Here is a 17,735-nt window from a genome sequence, read left to right as displayed (position 1 = left end):
ACTGGCTTGAAGACTGAGCTTGATAAGTTTATCGAGGGGATGGCATGTGGCCCACCAGTGACTGCCAGTAGCAAAAAATCTCCAACAGTTGGAGGCAGAACACTAGATGTGGAGGGCTCTGAGTTACTACAGAGAATACTTTTCCAGGTATCAACCTAATGGGTCTTGCAACATGCTCAGGGTCTAACTGATCGCCATATTTGTAGTGAGGAAGGAATTTTCCCCTGGGTCAGATTGGCAGAGACCCTGGGAGTTTTTCACCTTCCTCTTCAGAATGGGGTATGGGTCATTTGCGAGTTTAAACTAGTGTAAATGGTGAATTCTCTGTAACTTGAAGTGATTAAACCATGATTTGATAACTTCAGTAACTCAGCCAAGTGGTTAGGCATCTATTTCAGGAGCGCTTGCGTGAGGTTCTGTGGCCTGCAATGTGCAGGTCAGACTAGATGATCACAGTGGTTCCCTCTGAACTATGAGTCTATGAGACCACATTACTGTCCTGCCTTTCTTTCTCTCTCCCTCCACCCCAAATTTAAACTTAATTTATTCCTGTTTAATTAGATAACACTCAGTCAAACTATAACAACTGAGACCCCAGTTTTCCCACACAATTTAGGACTATCATGGGGGAGAAAGAAGACAGTAGGAAAGAAATGGTCACTCCATCTCCACTCAAAGTGCTGAGGTTTTGAACACAGGATGCTGATGCAGTGTCTATTCAGACAGATGGCTGACTCCAGCATTGCGTGCACTATCAAGAAGGTCTGGAGTCACCATTATATAACAGGTGTTGGGAAACATCCAGAAAAGCCAAGACAGAAAGGAGATGGGAGGGAAAGGGAAAGAGATGAGAGATTGGGAAGGAAGGAGACAGCTGCTGCCAAACTATTTTACACTGAACTTTTCTTTGTTTCAGACGTCTCAAACTGAAGTCTCGTTCTGTGACTGAATTTTAACTGAAAAACAATTTAAATGACACAAAAATGTATCATTACTTTATAGAAAACATTCTAGGTCAGATTGGGTCTCCACAAATTATTTTAAAACTATTTATCTATGCAAATACTTTTATGTATAAAAATTTCTTTAGTGTACTTAACCAGCAAACTAAATGTTATTTTATCAGTAAATACAGCAATGGGACTGGAAAAAGACTGTAATAAAGTATACATAAACATATGCTAAAATAAAGTGTGCAAATTTACTTGAAATAAAAAGGGACAAAAACACTGTCATTTTCTTGAACATAAGCGCCAACCAAATGTTCCTACACAGGAAGGGAAAGTTACCAATATTGTTGAAAGTTTTAAATTGTGATTTATAACAGTGCGATGGCAAGAGTACATAAAAAATAAGACAAGTCTGTTTTACATCCTGGACAACTCAAATTTACATTTTTACCCTGTGGGTTTCATGTTATTAATGTATACAGACATGTTACAAGGTAAGAAAGTCAGTCCATAAAATGCTGGCTACAATACAGCTGTTCTATTCCTAAAACAGACTAATGTAAATTAAGAGTTTCAAGATTCAGATATCAGAGTAGCAGCCGTGTTAGTCTGTATCTGCAAAAAGAACAGGAGTACTTGTGGCACCTTAGAGACTAAGGGTTTTTTTCCTCCTGCTGATAGCAGCTCATCTCAATTGATTAGACTCTTCCTGTTGGTATGCATACTTCCACCTTTTCATGTTTTCTGTATGTATAAATATCTCTTGTCTGTGTGTTCCATTCTATGCATCCGAAGAAGTGAGCTGTAGCTCACAAAAGCTTATGCTGAAATAAATTTGTTAGTCTCTAAGGTGCCACAAGTACTCCTGTTCTTTTTTTGAAGACTCAGATGTTATTTAGCCAGACATTGAATGGAGTTTCAATTTAAGAAATCCACATATAAGCCCTAGCTAGTTTAGAAAAGCAGTCCTAAGACACATGACCAATTATAGCAGTACAGTGCCACGTCTTACATTTGATAACAAAATCACAGACAAAATAAACAAACCATTTGGCAGTTCTGACATACTTGTCTCCCAGTAAAGTGGGATAGGTATCACTTTATTTCATTAAAATTTGCTTCCGCCATCTCCCCCAACATTTGATTATATTGAACTATGGTTTGTTGTTCTTTTTAAAAAAAACAAAAACAAAAACAAACAAAAAAAACACTTTCTTCTGTGCACTCCTCACTTCTATCTCCCTTTTCAGTCAACCACATTCTGAGATGGGAATATCACCATGCTACATACACTGCTGATACAACAACACTGAAAAGGCTGTGAAAGCAATACTGCTGGAATCCTCTTCATCTCTTATTGCCCCATCCCAGATTGCAGATCATTTATACAAAATCTTCCTCCTTTGCCAGTTCAAATTCTCCAACATTCAAAAGGAATAGTATACCAGGTCTCCAATACCCACAGGATAATGTATATGTCTGGTATATTCCTATGGAACAATGCAGCGGTATCCACTAATGAAAAATATTTTAACAGCTGCTAGCTTTTAAATGACAGGCAGTATTCCTAACAACTTCAAAATCACTCCACTGGGATACACTCAAACAAAAGAACAAGACAAGAGGATTTCTTGAGATTTCTACGTTTGGAATGAGTTAACACTTCTGTGTGAAAGTCACAGGGTAAACAAAACAATAAGTAGCAAGGTGGATTTGATTTAAATCAAATTGATTAAAATCACTAGTCAGAAAAACTCGATTTAATCATGGATTTCCACATCAAAGTGCATTCTTGTTGGTTGTTATAACCTTAATACATATTCTTCACAACTCAGATAGATGTAGGTTTCATTTTTAGAAGGTACACACTATACATTTTTTAAAGTTATTTATTTTGAAAACTTTTCAGATTAGTTTTACAGCTATATCAGAAAATGAATGATTGTTTGGTTATTTCATTTACCAAAGGTAACTGAAACAGGTATTTATGAAGTCACTGGGAGGTGAACTATCTCCAATTCAAGAGGTTATTCATTAATATTTGTAGGATTTTCTTGCCATGCTGTATTAGGAGAAGAACATCACCAGACAGACATTTAAATTGTTTTATTTAACTAAAATAATAATGTTACGTAGTCTGCATTTTTTTCTTCAACAGCAAACATAACATTTTAACAAAACAAGCATATGAATTTTTGCATTTACTCAAACATTCAAGTTTTTTAAGATCTGGTTTGTTTCTGTTAAAATTGTTTTTAACTAAAATAGTTAAATGAAATAGTTAAAAAAAAAAATTAAATTGACTGTCAGTCAGGTCAACATGAGAAATTAAAATATAGGCTTTTGCTTCTAACTCAGTCGTCTTCATCTTCATTTTCCTGTTTGTTCATAATCTGGAAAAGAACAAGTTTTCTTGCTTTTTCAGGTCCCAAACTACTTCTCAATTTAAAATGAATTAGTGCAACGGAAGAAAATATTCTTTCTACGCCAGCAGAAGAAGCTACTGCTGTTAAAAATGAGATTATCACTTCAACAGTCTCTGAATTCAAGTGCTTAAGTGACTTCTTCCAGTTCCCTGGCGTGGCTTTCTTTAAAACATCATCAGCAAACATATATTTCTTGAATGGTTCTTATTCCCAAGCTGGCTCTCTTTTACAGCCTGCTGCCATTATAGGTTTTCCTTTCTAGTGAGAGAATGGTGTGGCAGATCTCAAATCAATGAAGGCTACACTCAGAAAGACCTCAAGACTTCTGGAATATGCTGCTCAAACAGTTTCACTTTTGTTTCTACTGCCTGTCCTTCCCTTCTCACATTTATCTCCAGACTTCTTCTCCTTGTCCAGATCTATTCTGCCCCCAACAATCTTCTATTCATTGACCTTTTTTAAACTTTGCACTTTTATAGAGAGGTAAGGGATTGACTCTGTGTACACAAATTTGCAGAGGGACAATCGGGTTGAGGTCTGTTATTTCTCACCTCTATATATTATTTATTTTTTAAAAAATTTTGCTGTTAACAAGCATGTTATCTCTGGAGAGACAAATCCACAATTTGAGAACTGTAAAACTAAGGGCACGTCTACACTGTCAAAATACAGCGCCGGCAGTTACAGTGCCGCTCAGAGAGTGCAGAAGGCAAACTGCTGTTGTGTGTTCACACTGACAGCTGCCTGCGCAATAGCGTGATCACACTTGTGGCACTTGCAGTGCTATTTGGAGCGGTGCACCCTGAGCAGCTATCCCACAGAGCACCTCTTTCTCTTTTGCCACTAAGACTTATGGGAAGGCGGAGGGGGTCGCAGGGCATCCTGGTGGGTTGCGGGGCATCCGAGCCATCCTCTGCCTCTGGGTTCCCCTCCCCCTTTTTGTCCAAGATTTCCTCCTCCTGGCTCGGTCCACTCTCAACTGGCACATGAGCCAACAAAGTATCCACAGGGGCCTGCGCAGTGGAGGTAGGGTCACCACCGAGCATTGCATCAATCTCTTTGTAGAACCAGCAGTTCATGGGTGCAGCACTGGAGCGGCGGTTTGCCTCCTTCGCCTTGTGGTAGGCATTCTGCAGCTCCTTCACTTTTACCCTACACTGCAACATGTCCCAGCCCTGGCCCCTTTCTATCCTGCATTGTGAAATCTGTCCGTAGTTGTCATAATCCCTATGGCTGGAGCGCAGCTGGGACTGCACAGCTGCTTCTCCCCAAATGCTGATGAGGTCCAGCAGCTCAGCACTGCTCCAAGTGGGGGAATCACCTGGTGCGTGGAGCAGGCATAGCCACTTGGAAAGATGTGCTGAGACCACTGCACACATCACTGAGCAAACAGGAAGCCGACTTTCAAATTTGCAAAGGAATGTACGGGGTGAGGATGATGGCCGGTCACCTGAGGGCAGGGCAGTAGAGTTCAAACCAATGACCAGAGAGGTGAGAACAGGCATTGTGGGACGCCTCCTGGAGGCCAATAGCAGCACTGTAGTCACCACAGTGTCTACACTGGCATCGCAGCGCTGTAGCCCCAGTGCAGAAATCTCTATGCCTCTCGTCGGGGTGGGTTTTTTAGAGCACGACACTGCACAGTTTCTGTGTACTAAGAGGCTTGCCAGTGTGCACACCTCAGGAGTTACAGCGCAGAAACCCACTTTACTGTGCAGAAATTTGCCAGTGTAGATGGGGCCTAAGCATCTCTGATGGCATCTTCTAGACTGAGCACTGAGTCCCATTAAGTAGATAGAAAGATTAATCTAAATAATCTATACAGAAGCCCCTGGAAACCCATAAAATTGGGTCCCTAATCCATGAACTATTGGAACTCATTTACAAAACTTTTCTTAAACATTACATGAATATATTGACTCATACTATTGAATTAGAATTTAAAATCTCTATTACATTATAGCTCAAAGATATCTCATCATGGATCTTAATTAAAACTATCTTTAGATAGGTTTTTCCCTCAAAAAGTATTTTATAAAAAAATCCGATTTAAATAAAAAATCCGATTTTTTTTTTTAAATCACTGATTTTTATCCACCTTGATAAGTAGTCTATTACACTAACCATAATAATTGCAGTCACTTTGCATTAGATCACGCAATTTTGAGATACCTTAAAAACACTGGATCTTTCCAAAATACAGTTAACTTTTCCCAACAGTTAAAAAGTAGGGGGCAAAATTCTGGCCCCACTGAAGTTGATGGCAAAACTCCCACGGACTTCAGTGGGGCCAAGGTTTTACCTAAGGTCTTTAAGTCAATATACAATCATTTGTAAAATCATACAGAACTGAAATATGCCATTTGCTGGTTCAGTAATTTTACCTGAATTTTAAAGCTTTCACGGTACTTTAAACATCAAGTGCCAAAAAGAAAGAGGTTACAAGAAGGATTGGGATGGTAAAGAATATTAGATAATGTAAGTAAATCCTCTAAGAATATTTGTTAAAAACCCTAATAGTATTTTGGAATACTTGTCTGATAACCTTTTAAACAAATGTTACTCTTTCATTTTTACATATCATGGCTTGTTGCCAAGAAGCATCTATTGTACTGACAACCTAACAATTTTTTTTCATGATACTCAAGTTCACAGATACAAATACTAAGACAACAGAACTTCAAAACCATTCCATATCTCCCTAGATACCAGCAGTTTGGAAAGCTTCATCTGATGCTCAAGCCGTCCGAACTCAAGTGATGCTAGTGTGTTGGAATGATTGAAATGCACAGAATGCAGATAAAAAGGAAACTAGAGAGTATACCTAATGTAGTAAGAGACATATACATGCGCATTACTTCTCAAAATTTGTATTCTTAGTAATAACAAATTAGTTGCCATGATTTCAACAGCTTAAAATTTTACATCCATTTATTTAGGAAAATAAATAATAGCTACAAACTGTGAAGATCATTCTCAAATTAAGCACGCATCTACAGCCATCACTAAATGCATGTCACAATGACACTATATAGTCACTACCACACTTAAAAATCAAGCAAAAATAGAATAGATTTTTTTTTACCTCTACATATCTGAAGTATAAACTCATACTCTAACAATTAAATTTTTAAACATATTCAGACGACATTTCAAGGCAAATAGATTTTGTATTAAACTTTAACCAGCTAGAACAATTCTGTGCTTTTGAAAGGAAGAAAATATTCCATTTGAACACAAGTTGTTTATGTCTTTCCATAGGCCCATACAAATGCACATCAATTTCTCCTGGTTTCATTAGAGTAGCTTTAACAACACCATTTTAAATAGGGGAAAAAACTTTATAATGCTCTTGATATGAAATGTTACAAATATATTTTAGTTTATCAATTAAGTTTTACCTGGGGATTTTTTGTTTGATCTTGTTTGCATCAAGTAAGACTGGCGTGGCAGCAAAGGTGATGATGGCAAAGACATTGAGACTCCTTTAGTCAAGTTTAGTTTATACATATCCTCAGGTACAGGCTGATTACCAATGGGAGAATCTGCACTGTAGCCAGATGTCGCAATAATGTGCAGTGCATTCTCTGGGCAGGAGTCACCTGCTGAAAATAAAATGTTGTTTGTGATTTACCAAATGCACTGAAATAAACGTGAGAGAATTACACTGAAATATAGCCTACAACATTGGTACGAACATGCACCATCCACAAACAAAAAAGTCTACTAGACCACTCTTACCATGGTGGGAAAAAGACCACCTCTCTATAATATTCCTATCACTATAGTATCTAGGCATCAACAAAAAGCCTCGCAAATACACAGAAAGTAGAGCAAGTAAGCAGAATTTTGTTTCTAACATCATTCATAAAACAAGCTTTTAGATAAGATTACTATCGTTTAGATTTTACCCTTTGAGGCAAAACCACATTACCACAATACACAAACATTTCTACAGCTGAAAAGGTATTTTACAACTGCTGTGATGCCCTGAAAGCCATGCTTGTCTGTAAAATCACAACTACAGTGAAAATCTGAAAGAGTTTTCAACCTATGTCATGAATAACCTTATGAAAGAAGGTCTACAGGAAGGGACACTCAAATTTGGCAAATCCAAATTTGATCTGCCTTTTTTTCTGCTTATATCTGTGAAATCCAAGACATGGGCTTTGATAAATAAATGATTTTTTTTATTTAAGAAATAATAAAAAAAATGTTGGTTCACAACACAATGGCAAATTAGTGTGCATCTCTAATAGAGGGGAAACCTATCAAGAAAAATGATTTTAGTCCAATAGCAATCCGGATTGCTATACATTTCAAAAGCCTGACTGCTCACAACAATGAAGCAAGGAAAACAGAAGGCAAGGCAGACAAGCCAGATGTGTATGGCCATATTAGTAATGCAGGCCTCAGTGTCTCAAATAGAAATCAATAGAACTCAAAAACAAAGCTTTATACCAAAATGCATCTGATATTTTATTTCCTAATGAAGACATTATGAATTATTGAAATTGTAAATAAAAAATTGATAATTTTAAACTCAAAAATATAGTTAAAAGTGAACCAGTCTCGCAAAAATAAAAAGTAAAGCAAAAATATTACGGTATATATATCCTGACAAATGAGGGAGAAATAAAAGTCCAGAGTAAAGTTTGGCCTATATGCTCAGCTACCATAGTCAAGGCACATTGCTACCACAAGGATGGTTGCCATAAAAGAACCTGATAAATTAGCGTTATGGAGAAAACAGATGCTTCTTTTGAATTACCAATTCCTCATATCAAGTTTATTTACTTACAATAAGGTAATATTTCAATTAGATTCCGACCTTGTTTTGTCAAGCTTCCTGTTCATTTTGTAGCCATCAAGACCTATAACCTTTTAAACAGCTGTTCCTCAGCACTTTCCATCAGATACAGTCTATTAATACTATCTTTAGAGCATCTTGTTGTATTTCCATACTGTACCATAAGAAAACCTCTTACCATTTTTAATTACAAAACTGCAGAGAGTATGTAATCTTCTTAGATTTGGAGGGGAAAAAATGGGATATTTTTGTCAATTCAACTAGCAAGCTTTGAAACAGTACACATGGACATTAGAGATAACTGCTCTTCGGCACAATCATTTAACAGGCAAAAAGTTCTAAATCCACAGTGGTTTCCTATTTCTAAAAATGAGTGCATCTCAAGAAGTCTGGTTCATACAGATCTTACCCTGTTCTCAAACTTTACCTCTAGGAATTACACAGTGAGATATGCTTTCTCTTTGTAGGATAAGTGAACTGCCAGAACTTCACTCTGGATTTCAAAGTTCTCTCACTGAGTTGTAAGTCCTAAAACACAATTAAAAACACAATAGCAGGCTAACATACCATCTTCCTAATGCTGAGTTTATCTTCAGCACCTCTCTTAATTTTCTATCCCAACAAAGCTAAAACTGCTAGTACACTTTTTAGGGATTGAGTTTTAGTTCAATCACAACGAAGAATAGAAATTGTAAAAACCAAGGAAAATATACAATTATATTTATCTAAAGTGCCTTTCATGACTATTGTTGAAGCTTCGCTACTGGCTCAAAACCCCCTGTGAACTAGAAGAGACACTTCAGTGTGTAGCAAGTTGCAACACACTGTGTGTAAAAAAGATATTTCCAAAGAAATAATGAAACAAAACACTAGTGATTTTAATTTACAGATTTATAACTTCACAGGGTGAGATTTTCAAAAGCCCCTAAAGGAACTATGCAATTAATTTCCACTGACTTTCAATGGAAGCTAGGTAGCTAACTCCCTTAAGCACTTTTGAAAATCCAACCCACACTTTTAGTATCAACTCTGCACCTATTGCACATCAACCTTGGTGACTGGTACTCTAAATACAGATTTAGATTAGATGTGACAGGCTCATTTATAACCTTAAAGACAAAACCAGTGAATATAAAATTAGTGGTTTCTTGGACTAGGTGGATGTAGGATACATAGAGAAGCAGGAGCTCACATTCCATTTATGTCTTTGGATAAAGGAAAAAAGTGAGCGAGCAAGCAAGCAAAATGCAAATATAGCTAACTGCAATTTGAAAATATTGACATTGTTGCTAAGGTTTTCACTAGACATGTTACAGAGGCTGCAATTTGGAAATTGTGCAAGCATTGCAGCTGTGATGGGGTGACAGAGTGCAAAAAAAGACAACACATACAGAAAAAGGAACAAAAAGTTTTTCCTCTTGCAGAAAATAACAAAACAAAAAAACAGGAAAACATTTGATCACTAGGACTATCTTCAATCAAATTATGTGATAAATAAATTTGGCTACAACAGTAACTTTACAAAAAATGTAACATTTGTACATAAAACCATTCTGTCTCAGCAATTTTTATTATAGCATGCTGCTGCTATTTACTTTGATTACACCTATGACCATGTCTGTTGGGATAGCAGCAACAGACCAGATTTCCATTACTTGGATTTCAAGAGCAACACAAAATTAAAACACAGAAACCCTTCTACCCGTACTCAAGCTCTCCCAACTTGACAGCAAGCTCTCACTTATGTTCATTCACAGATCCTTGCTCACTAAAACACTGAGTGCATTGTTGCCATAATGAAACAAGAGTTACATTTTAGGGGGGGAAATAGGAAAACAAAACTAATTTATCTTACCTCACTCTATGTCACTGCCACCACTATGGATAAATGGGTTTGACTAGCAAGTTTTAGTACCCAGGAGGGAAAACAGCCCTTGAGAAACTAGGACAGGCTAAGCTAAAAGGGGAGACCATTAGGAACAATGGGGAAGGAGCAGAGTCAGAGGGGAGCAAAATACCCCAGGAAAGAATCAGCCCTCTGGCTGCTCCTGAAGGACCCTTCCAAAAACCCACTGATGAAAGGCTGCATTACCTAATGCAAGCAATTCAAGCTAGTAGTTTCTCAAAAAGGTATGAACCTAGCAAAGGCAGCCCAACAGATCTCATCAACTGAGGCCTCCTGAACTCTGCCCCAGGGCATAGACATGGCTTGGCTAGAGCACACCCAAAGTTCCTCTGAGGTGACGGAGGCTTATAAGGGCCTTTAATCCACTGGGGAAATGACATTTCTGAATGCCTTGTACCCCGTGTAAAGCCCTGCAAACAGTACAAGCAGGGACTGGACCTGTGGAATGGTTAGTTTCAGGAAAGGTACAACTTTCATATAGTATTTTCAAATAATTGGCATAGTTGACACCAAAGGGGAGAAAGACAAAGAACTGGGTGTGAAAATCCTGCTTCCAGATTGGCTGCTATCTGCTAGCACCTCATTAATCAATTTTGACGACAGTGAAAAGTTAAAACAGCTATAAGAATCAGTTCTGAGGCATTTTATTCATTTCTACCAAATGTCATATACCAGGGGTAGGCAACCTATGGCACGTGTGCCGAAGGCGGCACGCGAGCTGATTTTCAGTGGCACTCACACTGCCTGGGTCCTGGCCACCCGTCCAGGGGGCTCTGCATTTTAATTTAATTTTAAATGAAGCTCCTTAAACATTTAAAAAACCTTATTTACTTTACATACAATAGTTTAGTTATATATTATAGACTTATAGAAAAAGACCTTCTAAAAACATTAAAATGCATGACTGGCGAAACCTTAAATCAAAGTGAATAAATGAAGATTCGTCACACCACTTCTGAAAGGTTGCCAACCCCTGTCATATACAATGCATTCTAGCTGTTTGATCGTTCTTAAACAATTGCCCCATGCCAATCTACATACCATCTTAAAGAGGTTTCCTTGTGGAACAACAAGAGTCACGGTGCCCTGGCATCAATGCCACTTCAATTTGCCAGTTTGTATGCAATAACTATAACGGCTAGACACTTGCAAAAGAAGGGACAACAAAAATGTGCTGGGCAGATTGTTCAGGAATACGCCCTGCCCGGGGCGAGGTAGGAAAGAGACAGCACTATTTAGTTTAGTGGTCTTTAACACCAACCCGAGTAGTATTTGAAATACAGACAAGCAAACCAAATTAGGTATTCCAAATTGCAGTACAACAAATACCAAAGTAATTCAGAATGCAATTTGCCCGCAGAAAATAAATTAACATTTTCAGTGTTTCAAATAAAGGCAATATTCTCAGTGAATGTCGCATGTTTCACTGATGATATTTATATATTTGTTATAAATTGGCACTACTGTCAGATCTGAAATGATGCACAGTGTTAATGCCAAAGAAAAATAAATACACTATTCTGAAGCAGTAAATTATTTAGTTCAGGGGTCTCAAACTCAATTTACGTTAGGGCAAGTGCCAGTCCTCAAATCCTCCCAGTGTGCCAATAATCTTACTCATGCCGCCCCAAACTCTGCCCCCCCCCCAAACTCCGCTCCTCACCTGCCTAAGGCTCTGGGAGGGAGTATGGGTCGGGGAGGAGGTCTGGGGTAGGGAATTGGGGTGCAGGCTCTGGGAGGGAGTTTGGAGGCGGTATGTGGGGAAAGGGAGGGAGTGCAGGCTCTGGGAGGGAGTTTGGGGGCGGGAGGGGATATGTGGGGAAAGGGAGGGAGTGCAGGCTCTGTGAGGAAGTCTGGGGGCGGGAGGAGGTGTGGGAAGGGGGAGGGGGTGCAGGCTCTGGGCAGGAGGGGGTGTGGGAAGGGGGTGCAGGCTTCGGGAGGGAGTTTGGAGGCAGGAGGGGGTATGTGGGGAGGGGGTGCAGGGTCTCTGAGGGAGTTTGGGGGCAGGAGGGGGTGCAGGCTCTGGGAGGTAGTGTATGGGAAGGGGGTGCAAGCTCCGGGAGGGAGTTTGAAGGCAGGAGGGGGTATGTGGGGAGGGGGTGCAGGGTCTCTGAGGGAGTTTGGGGCCTGGGGTGTGTGAGGGGTGGTGCAGGCTCTGGGAGGGGGTCAAGGGGTGAGGCGCTTACCTGGGGCTCCAAGGCAGGGAGGGCCAGGGGGCCTCCATGCACTGCTGCACACAGGCACTGCCCTCGCAGCTTCCCATTGGCCGCAGGGGCACTTGGGGCAGGGGCAGCATGCGGAGGCACAGCCCTGCCCCGGGGCCACAGGGAGGGGCTGGCAGCCACTGAAGCGAGCGCGCAGGAAGCCACTCAGCTCCACTGCGCTGCCGGTGGTGGGCGGAGCCCCGGGCAACGCACAAGTGTGGGGGATCACCCGGGGCTGGCAGCAGGGCCAAGGGAGAGACCCAGCCCCAAAATTGCTGGAGCCCTTCTGGCCACATTGGGGAGGTTCCTGGGCTGCAGATGGCCCATGGGCCGGGAGTTTGAGACCCCTGGTTTAGTTTCTCCCAACTCCACTAGCAGTCTTCAGAGATGGATGTATAGACTGGTGATAGTACAGATCCAAAATTAATGACTACATAGGGGGAGAGAGATAATACTTTCCTGCTTTCTAGAAAGCACCTACATGTTAGAAAGATGAGCACTTTAGAAATGCATAAATAATCACTGCCAAAACACCAGTTTGCACATGTATCCCAGGATGTAACCAGTTGCCATAAACTGATACATATTAAAAGCTACAATTACTCACCCACCATTTTAAAAATAATTAAAATAATTTTAGCTTCATGTTTTCACAGTATTAGATATTTTTATATTTTACTTCTCCAGCCCAGTGTCTACACATCAGCCCTGGAATAACAGGAAGGTGACAGCCTACAAGTTTTCTAATAATGTCAAACTAAACAAAGACAAGTAGTTCTGTGAAATCACATTCTCTATTTTATAAACCTTTTATTTGTACACATTTCCACTGCCAATGTGTCTCTGGCCAACATAGTTCCATGGGCATGAATCACAAGGAACTAGGAGGTCCTATTCAGTGGCCAAAGTAACCATGGAAACTGCCAAAAATTTTAAAAAAAAATGGGTGGGGTCAGATGGCTTGAAAATTAAACTCAAATCCTATTGACATATTGGGATGCAACTAAAAGGTTTAATAAGATTAACAATTTTAAGAGACCAAAACAATTAAAAAATAAAAAAAGATGAGGATAACTGACTACAATGTAATGATTATGTAAGACTTCTATTATACTTAATGAAGAACTTGAATTTTAACAGACTTAAAACTAAATGCTTTATCTAATCCTATTGAAAACAAAGGATAACAGGAATGAAAACTTTACAGGCTTTTTTGGTATATATTTCAAGATTAAGCATAATAAAACCATTTTATTTTCCCCATTCTATATACAAGCTGTATAGTGTGGAAGAGACTTTTGAATTCTAATTATTATAACATTCAAGAAGAGGATCCTAGTTTCAAACACCAAAGATTAAGTTAATGAAAATCAGCCACATCTGCTGCCACATCTGCTGAATTGAGACAGGCTCACAGGCCACATAAGAAAAAAACAAAAACAATCTTCTTGCCATATGGAAAGGATGTAAAAATAGGCCATAACAGCAGAAATTCTGTGCCCCCCCCTTTATTTATATATATCACCTTTCTAACGTACAGTGCCATAGTCTCTTGTTAGGAGACAAAGCAAATGTTTGAAAAAAATAAAATAAAATAAAAAAACCACAGTGCACCCACAAAAAAATATCCCAAGGGATTGGGGGGAGAAACTATGCAAACCTTCAAAACTGCAGTTAACAGTCCTCCTTGTAGCGTGCATTCTACCAAGCCAATTATAGATCTTTCCTGTAAAACTCTTTTGATCTAAGATGATGTTCAATAAAGGACAATCTTTTTATCTTAAATATGACAGGTACATTTAAAAACCAGATTATGAACATACCTGCACTAACATGCTAAATGCTCCAAGTAAGCTAGGGGAAAAAAAAAATCACACTTCGATCTCTTCTGTTATTCACAGTTGAAACCCTCAACTTCCCATATCCCCCTTCCTTTATTTCCAATCCCTTATGTTAAAGGTAGTTTAGGAGCTAATCCTGCAAACACTAATACAAGGCACAGGGCAATGGGACAACTCATGGTAGAAAATGGTTTATCCCATAGTTTTTGCCTTATGTTATAAGATCTTTGCAGCAGGAACCTATCATTTTCTTTATTTGAGAGTTCATGCTATAGATGATGTCAAGTCCATTATTTACTCCTGGGGGAAACCTGAACTACTGCGCATGTGCAGAATTTATGTCCCCCACAGAAAAATGACTTCTCTGTGAGGAAGCAAAGGGAAGCCACAGACTAGTCATGCGACCTTCCCGAGCAGTATGTTTTGGGTGCCCAGGGCACCCAGCACAGAGGTAAATCACTGTGGGGTAGGGGATGGGACTGGGGAAGACCTAGCTGGTGGCTCCTACTCTGTGCTGTGTTCAGCTGCTAGTCCTGGCTAGGCTGGGCTGGGGAGGACGGGACTTCCTCTTCCCCTGCATGGTATCCAGGACCAGGTCAGACCCACTCGCAGATTTCTCCCCTGGCTGCAGAAAGCTCTGCAAAACTCCCCACTACCACCACTTCCTGCACCCACTGCTCCTCAGTCGCAGGGGGAGGAATCCCTGTAGAGTGAGCTACTCCCCCATCCGCCCAACCCTCGAGCATCCAGACCCCCTCATACGCAGGCCCTCCCACCGAGTCCCACTCCCCCTGCACCACCCTAACGAGCCACCCGCACCCGGATCCCCATCTCACCAAGCCCCAACCAGCTGCACCTGAATCCCGACCCCACTGAGTCTCCCTCCCCCAGCATCTGGACCCTCCACACACAGACACCCCTGCAGAGTCCTATTACCATTGCACCCAGAACCCCCCAACAAACTCCTGTGTATCCAGATTCCCCACACACACACAAGAATCCTCCACTGAGCCACCTACACTCAGATTGCCCCCACACAGAATCCTCTCAACCAACACCTGGATTCCCCCACCCTTGGATCCTGCCTTGCTGAGCCTGCCTGCCCACACCTGGTGCACCCAGCACAGTGTGGCAGGGATCTGGGGTGTTTCTGGGGCCGGCCCAGTCCTTGTGCTGTGTCAGGGTTGAGTGCAGCCTCACTGCTGAGTATGTGTCCCGGGAGGGAGAGGGGGGCGGGAGCTGGACAGTGATCTCCAGCTTTGTGCAGCCAGTGGCCTGTGCTCCCCAATGCCATGCTGGAGCCTCCACGTTTATCTGACAAATAAAATTTGCTGAATTTTAAAATATTGTGTGCAGAATTTTTAATATTTTAATAATGCCCTCAGGAGTATTGAAGAGCATTGGAACAAGCAAGGTGGCAAGGTCTGCTTTTTCTCTGATACTGTATCTTTTTCATGGTAAGTGGCATTTCTTTTCACAAGCACATTAAACCAATGTTCTATCATCCACAATGGTTGTTTATTGCCTTCTGGGTTGATTTTAAGATGTTGACTTATAATATCCTAAATAACCTGGAACTCTGTCATGATTCCAGACCTTTAGACCTCACAATTGTGGCTTTACTGACTGAGCATAAATTTTATTAGCCTTCACAGCACATGCAAGACCTATACCTTTTCCCCAGCCTTTAGGAAGCAAGGGAACTCTGGCTGCAATTTTTGCTGGAGTTTTGGTATCCACAGATAATCACTGTAGTCTATTTTTTAAGATATATTTTCTCAAGTTATTTTACAGTATAAGCCACAGAGGAGATACTATAGTCTGAAACCCCACCTCTCTCTCTCCCAGATTATCATTACAGTAATTACTTTGCTGGCTGGAAGGAAGCACTAATATATGGTTTTGGTTAAGACAGGACAAAAATTATATTTGGGAGAGCGGGAGAGAGCATGATTGTGAACATCATAAAAACCAGTAACAGTTCATTTAGCCTTCTTTGCATATGGTTCCTATTCTCTTGCCACCAACAGTTCAATGACATCTCTGTAAAAGTTCTAAGTGAGCAGTGAAGAGACTTCCCAGAAACCTACAAATTAACAGGTTGTGTGCCCATACGATACCATTGATCAATACTACCTAAGCAGACAGGATTATCCAACATTCTGAAGTACTTTCTACTTTGCTAAAAACAGTCTCATGCAGCTGAATGAGATTCTTCATGATATATACATAAGAATATATACATATATATAAACTCCCACTAATGGGTGCACACAGAGGAGAAAAGAGATTCCACAGATTAGTGGGGAACTCTGAGTGCTGAAGAAAAAAGATTTGGTTTCCCTCATAACATGCCACTGTCAGATGCTATTTCAAACCCCAGAGTGTGCCATCACAATCTCTAAATTCCAGGTGCCAGAAAGATTACTGAAGGTTCAAATATGATTTTTTTAAACCCAATTTGCTTCACATTTCACCCCCATCCTGATATTTTTCTTCATGGGAATGAACAGGTGACAATATACGGCAATGGTTCTCAAACTTTTGTATTGGTGACACCTTTCACATAGCAAGCCTCTGAGAGTGATCCCCCATATAAATTAAAAATATTTTTTTACATATTTAACACCATTATAAATGCTCGAGGCAAAGCGGGGTTTGGGGTGGAGGCTGACAGCTCGCAACCCCCCGTATAATAACCTTGTGATCCCCTGAGGGGTCCCGACCCCCAGTTTAGGAACCCCTGGTATATGGGGTAGGGCGGCATGGTCCATCTGTTTTCTACACACCTATTTTTTTAATCACTATATGCTGATAACAAAGCTTCAGTTGTCTCTTACAGAGATTTCATCTTTTTTAAATTAAAACCAGGCAACTCAAAGCAGGTAAGAATGTTGCCTGGGACAGGAGAGGACAGGCTATCAGGCCTTTGTCCCCAGGACCAAGAGACTTACCCCAAACCCACGGTTAGGGAATGGGGAGGAGAATTTGCTTCCAGAGCACTACCTAAAGATTTTGAGGCACCAGAGCATCAGGTCCCCACCCTTGGGAACCAGAGACCCACTCCCACCAACATTATCATCAACACTGGGGAATTGGAGAAGTTACCCCTAACTCATTGCCCAAGGCATGAGGCCCTGGCCCTGGGAAAAGAAAAATAACTTCTGTTACTTAAGAGACACCTCTGAGGGGTGAGGTGGGGAAATCATTCAACTATGTGTTTTCCTGTCACACCAAGTATGGAAGGACAAGACAAAGGAAGGACCTAGCCTGTGAGGAGAAGAGACTCATCAGGAGTTAGGCACCTGGACTGCAGTAAAAGTGTATTAAATCAGAACCAGCCCAGGGCAAACTTTAAAACAAGAAGTTCAATGGCTGGATGAAAATCTGTACCAGTCTGTTTTTATCTGAACCCATTTGTTCATCCTCAATATCTACTTCCCGCCCACTGATTAATTCTCCAACAGCCCCAAATCTGAACCACTAACAGTAACTGAGGTTTTTGCATTAGCAAAAATTGTTTCCTTTAAAAAAAAGACAACTATTTTTAAAAGAAATTAAAGTGAGAAATAGAAATTAGGGCATTTGAAATAATTAT

At 40.5% G+C, this 17,735-nt stretch overlaps 1 protein-coding gene across 1 annotated transcript in view; it reads right to left on the bottom strand.

The window, feature by feature from the left end:
- TANC1 (tetratricopeptide repeat, ankyrin repeat and coiled-coil containing 1) overlaps positions 1–17,735 on the bottom strand; it is a 188,309-nt gene that overhangs the window by 106,459 nt on the left and 64,115 nt on the right. Inside the window, exon 3 of the mRNA XM_044978309.1 lies at positions 6,778–6,981. Coding sequence (XP_044834244.1) covers positions 6,778–6,981 — 204 coding nt within the window. The remainder of the gene's footprint in view (positions 1–6,777; positions 6,982–17,735) is intronic.

This window comes from Mauremys mutica, chromosome 10 (assembly GCF_020497125.1).
Source record: "Mauremys mutica isolate MM-2020 ecotype Southern chromosome 10, ASM2049712v1, whole genome shotgun sequence".
NCBI classification, from domain to species: Eukaryota; Metazoa; Chordata; order Testudines; family Geoemydidae; genus Mauremys; species Mauremys mutica.
Note: the sequence above shows the minus strand (reverse complement) of the source record. Positions and strands in the feature narration are given on the sequence as shown.